The following is a 13985-nucleotide window of genomic DNA, read 5'->3' on the forward strand; positions in this document are numbered from 1 at the left end:
ATTTTCTTATTAAAAACAAAGCTCCCAGTATGTATTTCTTTCATGAGGAGGACACGGAAAATTAATTTAGAACAATATTATAATGAAATTTCTTTTTTTGGACACTTTATTATGGTAATAAATGCCAGAGAATCTTTCAAACTGCAAACTCTTAATTTCCTGTAGCTCTACTAGATATTCTTCTATTTGTTCTCTTTTTCTAAGGACACTTCAGTGTCCAACATAGCTTCTCTTGAAGGGAATATCTTCATGTAATTGAAAAGTTGCACATTTTTGCTTTTATTTTGAACCTAATCACAAAAGGCCTTTGTGTAGTTTTTTTGAAAAAAGGGAAATTATCTCAAAGGTTTTATGTTTAGTGTATTAGAAATGCACTGTGTGGTGTTATATAACCATGGATCAAGACCAACAATACTTGACTCATCTTCTTTGTCCTTGAAGATTATTTGAGATCTGACCAATGGCAGCTGCTGGGCCATGGACAGAATTAAATTAACACAGTCAATTGTTTGTGGCCCACATTTTCTGCCAAGGTTTGATATGACTACTTACTCCTAAGGTACAACATGAGCAGGCACAGGGCAAAAATATGTCTAATTCCCTCTAAAGCCAGCCACATCTCTATTTGGCATCTTCAGGCTGCCTCCACTGCTGCGGTCCAACCACTGCCACTCCTGGGAATCTGATGTTGACAGGTGGAGACTTCAAATACGGGCATGTGTGACATGTTGATGGGGGGAGAAATGAAAGAGTGATCAAAGATATTGCTTTACTGAAATGGGAGTGGAAACACTATCTCACAAGTCAGAATTAGGCTCCCATATGTCAAGTGATGAAAGACCATAAAAAATTGAATCAGATTTAATGAAAATTATGGCAAATTAAAATCAGCTGGATTTTTTTCAAACCCAGTCATGTCTCAGCAGAAACATCTTATTTTCTGCTAATTTTTGCCTTCTGACTTCTATCAGGAGTCAGAAGGCAAAATAAATTTATTACTTTTGGATTTTTGACAAAATTTAGTCAGCAGATAGTGATAAAGAACTTCAGACTGGCAACATCTGAAATCCCTTCAGGTGATTTCTCAATTGTCTTCTGCCATAAAAAACAACAAAACATAAATTAAATGGTCCTCCAGCTGGTCCCTGGAAACTGAATTGTCACCTCTGAAAATTAGAAATGTCTTCCAGAGTATTAATCCAGCGTACAGTCACAGTGAGAGCACACCAGCAGGATTAGCACTGACAAAGAAAGGGTCTGTGGGCCATAACTGATACGTTTTCTTTCCAAGAAAAACTTCTGGAGGGCTAAAGAGACAAGGAAATGAGAAGATATAAATTCCATGTCTAAGAAAGCTTGCTTTATGAGAGCCCATGGAAGTGTATTAGGCCAGTAGACAATTTAATATTTCTTGTGTGATTTTCTTTTGCCTGACCTTCCATTTTTACAGGTGTCTCACTGGCCTGAGGACTCATTCTGTCATACACAGCAACATCAGCCTGCTCCACACGCCACCCCAGATGTTCAAACAACAGATTCTATAGATATATAATTTTCTGGCAGCCTACTCAGGTTTTTATCATTACAAACGTTAATTATATGGTGAAACCCTCACAGAATCCTCTTTTCCATGAAAAACTTTCACTACATCAGCATTAGTAGCTTTTCTCTTGATTTATGTCTTAACCATGAGGGAGAAAACATCACAGATGCGGGCTGCATTGTACTAAGAACATATGCATGCTTTTAAATCACTTTTATCTTACATTTTACTAATGTAATCCTGAAATGTAAAATATGCTCTTTTCGCATTCACTGTTATAGGCACAACAGATGGTGAAAGGCTTAGATTAAAGTAATACAGCATGTCCATTAAAATAACCCCCACTGCTGGTGACTCTTCACCAGACCAGGAGTTATGTTTACTATAAAAAGAAGGGTTTGCTTTGCTTTTGAACACACTTGAAGTTGCCAAAGCTTTAGGCTACAGGAAGAAATTAAAACAAAACAAAACCCAGGCTGGCTAGAATTCAGCCTGATTCTGTTGTCTTTACCCCATTGGGTGATATGCCCAAAAAGAGATGGACTGCAGAATCAATCCAGATTATCCATTTAAAGGAGATATAGAATCAATATATCTCTGAAATCTGATGTATTAATACATACCTCTATACCTACCTATTAATATGTACCTATATCTATAATATACAACTATTTCCAAAAATTTATGCCTGCTATAGTATAGACCAAAGCCTCCATCCAACAGCTCTTGGGTACATCCTTACTTGTATGTGTGCTTTCATGAGATACATATATATATAATCTTTATCCAAGAGCTAAGATGAGATATGAAGGAATAAACATTTATCCAGATCTCATCATGAAACATTTCCACTGCAGGCAGACAGCAGGCAATTTAAATATTTTCCTTAGGCAATCATCATTAATGGTACATTAAACTCCAAAGCAGTTCAGATGATCATAATTAAAATGTTTTTCCAGTCTTGTTGCTATTTCCTCTGTATAGAATAAACGAGGTCCTGGGCTAGTTTTTGGGAGCACAAAGGTGCAGGGCTAGATTTTGGAAGGCACTCACAATGATTATGATGATGATGATTATATTGTGGGGGCAGACTACAGGCATCTTTACACCAACCCATGATTTCCTTTTTCTGCAAATATCCATCAAACCTTCATCTGCCTGTTTGTTTTGTTTCCCACCATCTCTTTCAGCTCTGTGCCTCTCTGGTGGGATGGGACTAGAAAAGCATTCTTCAAACTCTGAGCAAATTCTGCAGCTAGGCCATGAATTTTGGGTTGCTCTCCTCTCTACTTGCCCCTCCCCTGCCTGAGGGTGGTTTCACAGAACCCACTGTACTAACAGCAGGCAGTGCTAATCAGATGCTGACCGATGCCTCCGGTTAAATGAACTCAGTTTCACTTGAGTCTACAAGACCCACAGTATGCTATGTCTGCTTTTGCATAAGATTTGAGGAAAAAAAATTAGCACTGTCTTAGATGACCGAAACATCCACTTTTTGCCCTAGTAGTAAAAATTCAGCTGAAGTCGATTAGCATAATTTTCATACCGTTCACATCTCAGGTAGCTGTCTTAGGGGCACACAGCTGGCAAGGTGAAGGATTCTCAGTCAGAAACCAATAAGGCATATGATTTCTTTTTCTCTTCAAGAGAGAAGCAAAGTAAATGGTAAGGGAAAAAGAGAAAAGGAAAGGAAAAAAGTGGGAAAGAACTTATGTACATTTAAAATCTCCTAGGTGCCCTTGACTTTAAGAAGTACTTTGCCCACTGCCGTTATTTTACTAATAAACTTCCTGCTTCCTTTCCTCACCACAACTCAGGCTCCTGTGTAAGCCAAAACCCGTGACCTCTCTTTCAGCTGTGACTTTTAAGTCACACTCTAATTCTCCTCTACTGACTGGCAAATAACAAGGGCAGGAGGCTGAGGGACGCAGGCCATACCACCTGCTGCATGTTCTTCACAACAGCTTCTCTTAGTCTTTCAACAGTTTATTCAGCAGTGGAAAAGGATGAGAGGGAGGCAAGGCCAAGCTGCCAGCTTTACTTGTGGTGATGGGCTGCAATGAACGGTATGACCATTTTTCAAGATACTGGCAACTACCATGGCTGCTTCTTTTTGAATGATGAAATATGTGACTTTAATATCAGGCAGCTGGTGATGAGGATGCAGAATGAAACTGGAGACTAAGCACCCTGAGCTTTCAGACAACAATCCCTGATAAACCAAAAGTCACAATGCTGCACTGCTCATTCAGTATTTTTTTTTCTGGTGACAGAAAGGATAAGGAGGTCACACTTCAAAAATCAGATAGATGTGGAAGGATAACAAGTCTTCAGCTGGGATTGTCCTGCTAGCAAATGAGTCCTTTGAAAGGACTGTATAAGGCAAGATGAAATGTAATTACAATATATCAAAAATAGTCATAAAAATTGAATTTAGAATTATTTGTACATGTCTTCCCCAATTCTTTTAAACATTTTGATTACCTGATTGAAGAAATTTAATCAAACAATTAAAAAAAATTAAAGTAAAAGGCTTTTTTAAGAACCCACAGAAACATGCATGAACAAGCGAGCTATGATAACCTCTGACAAAAGTTAGATGCTTAAAATTAGGAATCTGGATTCATATCTAGGTGCTCAGTTAAATATTCCCTGTGCCAATAGCAGATGTCATTTAACTGAAATTCTTATCCTTGATACTTTTGATGGGAAAAAAGAAAGAAAACAAGGAAGTGATGTAGACATTTGGGATCCCATTACACACTCTTAGAGGTCCATTTAGAAAACATTGCTGCAAGAAACTGTAGTTATTAAGGTCATTACCAGTTAAATATTGACCTGGGCTCTTTCAAAATACATAGCTCTTCAATGTTACATCGTGAATGCATACATTTATATCCACTTTGCATATATCCATTTATATCCTCTTGTGTAGAGGCATAAGAGCAGTAGGACTTGTATCATTAGTAAACATCATGATTATTTTAACAAACAGATTTATTTGAGCTAAAAGTTTGACAGTGTAAGGATGCAAGTGCTGTGACATTGCCTGCAGGAATCAGTTACATAAATGTATTGGGTAAGTTTCAGTTCACAGACTCAATCGAGTCTGGTCCATTCTCCAAGCAGGACATGTTCCTTACACGTTAGGCTTGAAAATGAAATCTGGGAAATTAAATTCTACTAATGCCAATGACCACCTCCTACTGTTTTCTTCCTTTCAAAGTTTTACACACAGAAAACACACATTCTTTTGTTCCAATTCACCAAGCTGGCTGACTTCTTTCCCTCATCAAAACTCACTCCTCTTGACTACGATTTCAGTATTAACTTCTATCAAATATCTGACAGTTTTCTAGATATGTTGGAGTTAGTAAAGACCAAGCAAGAAAAAGAAAGATTTCTCAAATGGCAAAACTCAGAGCCTTCTCAAACCAAGTATTTCAAAACCAACATTTTCCTTTGTCCTTCTGTCCGCTTCTCATTAACTCTGAGCCCTGCACTGCTATTGTTGTTGATAATGATTTATTATGCATGCTGAAACATAAATGTTTCCAGCTTTTTAGAAGCAGTTTAAAGAAACATATTCCTGTCTCAAGGTCGTATAACCTGCTGTCCTTTATTCCCTTTGAGTAACACGTTCTTTGGCCCGTTCTAATTACTTGGGTAAAGTAGCAGTCAAAATCAAGATATTCAAAAATATTTATTTTTTTCAAAGACAGCTACCTGTGGGTATGGTGATGTCCTTGATTTTGACTTTGTGCTCGAGAGGCGAGATTTGCTTCCCTTTCTATTATCCGTTATGGTCGGAGTTGAATTTGCGTATGAGAATGCCGGCTTGGTAGCAGTGACCTGATCCAGGGAGAGCTGTAGTCCTTTATATTCAGTATCCCTATATAAAAGGCAAAAGTGAAAAACAAGCTCACTTCATGTCTTAACGGGAAACATTCCTTTCTTCTTTGTGGGGGGTGGAAACAAAAGGTATTTTTAAGGAAAAAGAATAAAACCATTCAGGGCAAGCCAGTATATCCCCCTAATATATTTATGGAGTATAGCTTACTAAGCAATAGCAGTATTTTTATAGTGAAAATATGATTGCTTTTTGCATCCAGCTGTTATCATCCTGATCTACTTTCTTCAGTAATAAAAAAACAATGGGATGGATATTTCTGAGATTTGTATTACAGTTCTACATTGGTCACATAGCTAAGCAGTAAATAGGATACATTTTCCTCAAAACTCTTTTAACCATACAACTACAAATTTACCACATGTGTGCTATGTGTGTGTGTGTGTTCACATGTGTGTGTGTGGGGTGCACATAACAGCCTACAGAGATGACTAGATAAACTAAACAAAATAATTTTTTAATGGAAAACACTTGATCTTTAAGGTTGTATTTTTCAGTGTTTAAGAAGTTTCAGGCAATTGGTGCAAATTTTTGATTTGTTTTTTTTCCTTCTATGGGTCTTATGAGTCTTTTATTCCTCCATTTTTAGTTGCTTATACCAGTTTACCAGTCAAACAGCTAAATAAATATCAATCTTGTGATTTAAATAGCCTGTCCCTCACTCACAAAATAATAGAGGTTTTCCATGGAAAGCTACATATAATGTCAGTTTTTGAAGTTCGGTGTTAGTTTCTTTAAACTAATGAATGCATGAAAATAAGGAAAACTGGCATTGTTCACAATGTCTTACTAAGCATAACAAGGGCATGTGCATTGGACTGCTCTCCTCTGCACACATCTGCATGTCTGCTGATACCCAGGGGAGTAACAAATGAGCTCTCCAGCTTTCATGTAGTCATACGGAACCTATTCTGACAATGATTTATTAAAAGAGAGCAAAGCAAGAGCTTCTTCCTGACCTACCTACCTGGAGGAAAAGAGGAAGGGTTCATGATGTTTTTTTTCCTTTGTGTTATCAGTAGAGAAGTAAGGGATAAGGGAAGAATAATGCTTCTCTTAAGCAGTCAAGGAGGCAACATATTCATTCACACAATTACCCCATACTCCATCAAAACCTAAAGATTAACACTTAATGAATTATATTAATAATAAATTGTTTACCGAGCTTTAACAACAATATCTTGGTCTATAATCACACAAATATTGATATGTAAGCCACAAGAGTCTAAGTTTTTTAGAAAGAAACTGCTTCATCACCTAAGCGTATTACAGCTTAGTACATTGAAATGTTTTCAGATAAAAGGCAGGGGTAGAAGAATAAACTTGATAAATCACTGAAATAAGTGAAATAGGATGAATCTTCGAGCAGCCACAGATAAACCTGCAGAACCAAAATATTAATTCGTCCCAGTTCTACAGTAATTTTTTTTTGCATGTGATAAATAGTAAAATTATTGGTTGAAGAGGCTTAGGTTTTTTGGCAATGCAGACAATATATGTGTGTCTGTGTATATATGACACATGAAAGTAAATCCCTGACATTAGAACTGCACTGACTATGGTGTTTCCAGTCCATAGCAGACAGAGATTTGTCAAGTATAAATAGGGCTTTGCAATGCAAAATTAGTTCTTAATGAGGTAATTTCTTCAAATTTTAGCTTCAATAGAGATATTCTCTGCTACAATATCTGCATTTCAAATATCCTGTCTGCAGTGAAAGCGTCTGAGTGTGGGGATTTGCTTTGGCCTCTTTGACAGGTGCAGCTCATCCACATATTTTGAAAGCATTAATCTTTCCCATGGTTATCCTCAAAATTTTCATCCAGACACCTTGACTTAACATGCAAAGCATCTGTCTTCATAATTGATTCCTAGAAAATTATCTCCATGTTATATGAAACACAAAAGATGTCAAACAGTCTTCATACTTAATTGCTACAGTAGCATGAGATTTTATCAATAGCGCTGAAAATCTAATAGTCTCATCCTGGTATACACACTCCCTCTGACTATTTGATTATAAGAAGGGGAAGGGTCCTGTGTTTTCCGTGTCAGATGCAGAAAATATTACCACCAGAAACTGAAATTAATCAAAACTAAGTAGGTAAGTTTTCAGAGCCTTAGGGGTATGAGGAGGTTGTATTTTTTTTTTTGAGCCTACCAACCCTTTTACCTCTGGTTTTGCTGGAGAACCTGTAGCTCTGTGCTGCTGCCATTAACTCCCCATTTCTGTTTTTGCCACCCTGTAACCATCTGCTGCTTTCCTGTGTCCATTAAAAAGTTTTAAAACAGTGGGAGGAATAGCACCCTGGTATTCAGACCATATTGTCATTCCAACACTGCTTGTCTGTTGTTATGATGTGTGTAAGGGCCAAACATTCAATAATATAGGGACTACTTTCTACAATGTTTCTAGGTCATGGGAACTGGAAAAAAAACCCCAAAAACCAGTCAAACCTGACTTACCCAAACCTTAAATGACATTCTGTGTTACTTTTCTATGTCCTTGCTATTGTTATGGTGAGCTTTCACCCTCCCAAAACACCACACCTTAGAATAAGCAACACAAGCTTGTATTTGCATGAGTTGCTCAGACAGTAACTTCATCAAAGAAAATGATGATAAAAAAAGTACCTGAAGTTCTTGCTGCCAGATGCAAAGTTTTGCCTTAGAAAAAGAAGACTCCTGTGCTCTCTTTGCAGATGAAATACCTGGACGTTTTTGCATCACTGAGTCATGATTCAGTACCATCTCAACCCTGTCCTAGAAGAGCTACCCTTCAGAATAACCAAGAGAGATACCAGAACACCATCAGCAACTGCCCAAGATAAATACCAGGAGTTAAAAAGGAAAGAAAATATGGAGGAAGGGTTCAGTGGCCTCAATATCAAATGCAAAAGATGTTCCACTAAGAAATGAAAACATCTGAGTATATCCATATGCACTGTGAGACAAAAGACTAGAAAAAGCAGGACTCCTAGTGATATACAAACTACAGATGGAAATTCTGAAAACTTCCTAGAGTAATTTATAAAACTTTCACCAACATGGAACTATAATCTCCACATTCCTATTCTCAGAGACCTGAATGCTCTATTACACAGTCACAGCCGCAGACTAGTACTGCATCTTGTGTTCTATGTGTAATTAAAAAAAAAAGTGGTGGCTACGAGTTTCTTCCTCCAAGGTCCTCACCTTCAGGATCCTGTAGGGATCCATACAGTCTACATCTATCTACATGAGACTGCTGAGACAGAGAGAGTGATATGGCATATGTTCAATTGCTAACAGTATGTTGCTGACAATCTACTATTTATCTCATTTTCTGATGCAACTATCATCACTATAAAACATCAGAATAACTACAGGAAATTAGCTCTTAAATGAAGAACAGATGAATCAAACTGAATCCAGACAAGACCAAAGTGATGCTTCTTTGCAAAGGGAAACACATTGAAGACCTCCATCTTTTCATGATGGGAAACAGCCATTCTTTCCACAGCTGGATGGAAATTCTAGGTTCTCTGACTCCTCAGAGAACGTGAATGCATAGGCTTTGGGTAGCATATGGTTCAAAAATTGTATTATTTTTCCTCTATCTTGTCATTCCCCCCCATATGAGAATCTGCCCAGTATGGTCAATGTATCACGCACCTACAGACTGGATTACCAGGCTTCACTGTAAGCAAATTCGGAAGACAAAGCATAAAATCCCCTTGCTACAATATGCTGCTTCCCATTTTCTTCTCAGACCTAACTCCCAGAAGCTTTTCCACTCTGTGCCATGCCTCTGGCTCATCCAGTGCTCCTTATAAAGCTTGATCCTAATCTTGAAATTATTTATTGATGTATTACATGCACACCAAAAAAACCGAGGGTCAATGACTGTACCAACTGCATTTCTCTGCAATGAAGCATCTGAAAGTTCAGTACAAAATATTCTTTACTAAAGATATCTAGCTGTAGCAAGCTGAAAAGATGGTGATGGACAAGGGCTGAAGGAGCAAAATGTTTGGAAGAGGAAGCCAATCTGTTTCTACATGGCTTGGATGCCAAGTGAATCTCCAACTTTTATGTGAAGTGTTCTCAAAATTCAGCTTTAGAACACGCCTTCTTCCCACTACCATGGCCAAAATGTACTATATGAAACAAGGTAGCAACAGTCTATCTAACCAAAGTTTGAGGAATAGATAAAGAAACATTAGCAGACATTCCCGAAAAAACCCAGTGAGGGAGTATCAGAGCACCACAAAACCTGAATTCTCAGCAGAGTTTGCACAAATGCAGTGACTAAGCATGTGGTGAGAGCTCACCACGAAAATGAAAAGAAAATGAGAGGGTTTTTTTAATATAGGTTTTTTGAAGGAAAAAAACACATGGGGAAAGGGTGAGTCGGCACTGACAGAAATAACGTTGGGAAGATAGAGGTCCGGTGTGGCTCACAACAAACTAAAACTGTACACACAAGCTGGGTTTTTATTGTCATTGTGTTTCTTCAATTAATAGGGCGATGCTTGGGACTACTATAGCTCACTGAAGTGAGACTAGACATTAACATTAGAGGACTAAAGGCACAAATAGTTTTCAAGATATTAATACTCCCTACTTAAAGACAGTATAGGCTATGGAACAGAAGAGAACTTAAGCCCTGAAAAATGCTCTCAAACAGAAAGACCAGCTAAATACGATGTATCCAGAGGAAGAAGTAAAAGAATGACACCCATTAGTAAAGAATAAATATCCAGATTCGTCCAAAAGTACTTAAGACCAGCCAGACTCAAGAATACAGATCTTATATATCCAGAGTTATAAGCAGCATAACCTTCAAAACAAGAAGAAAACCCTTGGAAAAGAAGAGAAAATGCTCAATCCAAGGAAAATTCTGCAAAACTGTATGGAAAAGCATCTTTTTACATTAATAACACTACATGATGAAAAGGAAAAATAAGCTATACATGCAGTAACTGAGAATACACAGATAACCAGCAAAGAGGCAAACATTTACAGTGCATTTAATTCCTTCAAAAGTCATTAAATTTAGACACCTTAAAGAAGATTAACAGAAATTCAACTTTCATATGTGGTGTTACAGCATTGGATGGAAAGGTATCATGGGAGCACCTAAACCTGACATATGCTGGGTAACCTACATCCATATCATTCCTTACACATATTAAATAATTAGTGAAGTACAAGCTGAAAGTAAAAGCATTAGGTGATCCTAGTGCAATGGGTTCCTACATCATGGATACCATCATTCACCTGACTGAAGCAAAGCAGAAAATACTGATCATGAAAATGAAAACAAGGTTCAATTACAATTGTTTGCACTATTATTTCTATTGAACACATGATGTATGTTCTTCATTTCCTCTAGTTTTACTTGAAAAATCTATGGAATGGGTCATATACACTCTTCATTTCTTTTAGTTAAAAATCGGAAAAATTATATTTGTCAGATTTTCTGCCATTCTAGCAATAGAAACTGTGAGATTAAACTAAAGGTGTTAATGTCATTAATCTTCAGTCTCTTTTTCTGAGTTATTGCAGTTTGTTTAAAATCAGACATGAAGGTGGTAAAAATCAGGCACTTTCTCATGCATGTCTGACTACAATAGTGCAATATATCATTCTTCTACTTTTAAACAATGCCCACAACTTTTAACATTTCCACACTCCAGCTCATGCAATGCTAACAGAGCACCATTCAGCAGATGAGTGAAAAGAGAACAGATTCTGGCTGTTTGTCATCTTCATGGCTTTCTAAATCAGCAGATGGTACAACAAAACAGACAATTTCCTCATCTGGTGTGTCCTCAGTTCACATACAATGTGTCTCAGAAATGTTTACAAAGGCCTCGGTCTGCTCACGCGATTTGTGAGGAGGAGCGTGTGCAATCCCTTTAGCATCTTTCAGAAGCAGTCAAAATAAGGAGGTTTCACTCAGGTCATACAGGAAGCCAAATTTCAGGACAAAGTGCGAAAAAAGCTGTTGAACCTCACTGCTTGTTATGAAACTAAGCTGACATTCAACTGCAAACTCAGAGTTACTCCCTGCCACAGCTGTTCTATCAGTAATCACGGTGATATTAGCAAACCTCCTTCATAAAATTTCTTGAGTGAATAGTCCCTTATAGGCCTGACCTACTGCTCACAAAAGTAATTGGAAAAACCCTCCAGAAATCTTTCAAGTGTATGCTTATTATTAGTACACTTAATGGCTAAGCCATACATCTACTTGGAGAAGTATGAGTTCTGTGTATCAGATCCCTTCATTAAGTTCCAGGCACCCGTTTATCTCCACAAATAGCACAAACAACAGTAGCTGTTTACATCTTGTTGAGTCAAAGTTTACAGCTTCTCCAGCCATGAGATTCTCTTACATTATATCATATTCCATATTTGCTTTTAAAGACAAAGCAATCCAAACCAGGGAGTTTAATTAAATTATTTTATACATTCAGAAAAATTGAAGCACAAATTTTCCTGTATGGGTCATTTCACAAAAATCTGAGGATTTCCTCTAGACAACTACTGTGAGAGGAATTTTATGTATTCCATGATTGGTTTCTCATCTCATCTAACTGCCAGTTGAAGTTAAATAAAACATCCTGGCCTCTAGATAATCATGATGTGGCAGATTTTTCAGCAGTCTGAAGGTAGAGTTTGTCATTCCAAACTACATGCCTCACCATCTTTGGATCCAAAAGTGAGACCTGTATTTGCCTTTATTTACTAGACTTCCTAGCCCATTAAAATCAGCACTGATGACTTCTGAGAATCCCTGCCTTAACTTTGCTGAATATTAGCTCTTAAGACGAGGATAACAATATGCTATTGTAAGTAACACATATTTGGCAAAATATCGGTGTCTGTCTCACCTGTTAAATTTCATCTTTTTGTTGGAAGGAACAACCTCCTTCTATCAATGCATGATAGTTAACATTACTAAGCTAACTCTCAGCTTCAGCCCCTGGCTGCACATCACTACAGATAAACAGAAAATACATTTCCCGAGAGTACCCGTGTCACTATTGATGCAAAACATTCTTTTATTATTTCAGAATCTCCGTGAATTTAATGCAAATGTTTTTAACTATCTTATACCATTTATCCTTGATTAAACCTCTTCTAGATAGTTAATCATTAATGATTTCTTTACAGTGTCTGTGCAAACAGCTCATTCATGCCTATGACATATCAAATTTCACAGACGTGTTCTTTAATTGGATTCATTTATTTCTAATCTACTGAAGTCCTCACTACAGTAATGCTTGACTAAATAGACATTAAACTCACTTATTTAAACTGCTAAAATAAATTTGATATGTATTCTATGAATAAAAATATTTGACTGAATACATGTAATACCACTGTTATTGTGTACCTAACTGAGCAGAAATTATTGGAAATAGCACACTAGATAGCTATATGATATGCTTGGACAGAAGGATTTCAGAGGCTGCTGCTGATTTTTTGGCAGAGATTATACATTAACAGTTTTCAAACACTAAGGATTTCTACAGCACATTAAGGCATGTAATAAGGAGAACCAACAGGAGCTCCTCTTGATTTTCATGAAGGTTGTTGAATGCTGTCATTTTCAATCCAAGGACTTTTTTAGAGAGAAGAGTTTCTTGCCAGTCCTGTCCCCTCATGGCAAGGGAGACCAGATAAACCAGCTAAGATGTTTTCAAGATTGACTGCTCTATGTTTTGTAATATTAACTGAAGAGCTGGCACAGAAGTGGATAAAAGTCCTGTATCTGGGTGTTAAGCAGCGACAAAATACAATTATGTACCTATAGACTCCAAGTTATTAGGGACATATATAACATTCTTCTCTATAGGGCTTAAGTATGGTCTTAAAAGCCTACTTTGAGATTTTTCTTTCTAAAACTAGTATTCTTGAGCTCCATTCTGGTGAAGTATCCTCTAATCTATGTGATTCACCGCACAAACTGAGAAGTTTCACAAAAGAAAGAAGCATCACATTGCAGAGAGGTTGCTGATATAACACAGACTGCCCTGTGTGTAAGAAAATGCACATCATGGCATAATTATGCAGTAACTGAGGATTATAAAGATAAGGATTATACATCATACCATACATAAACCCCTCATGCAGTGACATTTCAAATATTGTATGCTCTGACCATCTTATCTGAAAACTCGGAAAAAGCACAGAATATGATAGCAAGGATGATGGGTTTGGAACAGATGTTCTATGAGAAAAAAATAAGGACTCTCCTGAGGCTGAAAAAGAGGTGACTGGGAGAACAAAATAAGATCAGTAAACGGTGAATTGCATAGAGAAGGAAGACATGAGTAGGAAGCAGTTTTTCACTTCTTCTAATGCAAGAAGTATGGGCTAGGGAATGAATGAAGCAAAAGGAGGCCTTTATTCCCACATTTACTTAACCTTGGCAGAAGTCCACATGGTGCCAAAAAGTAAACAGGTGAATTTGTGTAGGAAAAACCCACAAAACATTGACAACTAATACATTCAAAGATCTCACCTCTTTCTAGGAAG

The 13985-nt window shown here is 37.2% G+C and overlaps 1 protein-coding gene across 1 annotated transcript in view; it reads right to left on the bottom strand.

Moving 5' to 3' along the window:
- Positions 1-13985, bottom strand: part of SIM1 (SIM bHLH transcription factor 1) — a 50927-nt gene that overhangs the window by 10728 nt on the left and 26214 nt on the right. The window contains exon 10 of the mRNA XM_048299763.1: positions 5270-5435. Within this exon, the coding sequence (XP_048155720.1) occupies positions 5270-5435 (166 nt within the window). The remainder of the gene's footprint in view (positions 1-5269; positions 5436-13985) is intronic.

This window comes from Corvus hawaiiensis, chromosome 3 (genome assembly GCF_020740725.1).
Source record: "Corvus hawaiiensis isolate bCorHaw1 chromosome 3, bCorHaw1.pri.cur, whole genome shotgun sequence".
Lineage (NCBI taxonomy): Eukaryota > Metazoa > Chordata > Aves > Passeriformes > Corvidae > Corvus > Corvus hawaiiensis.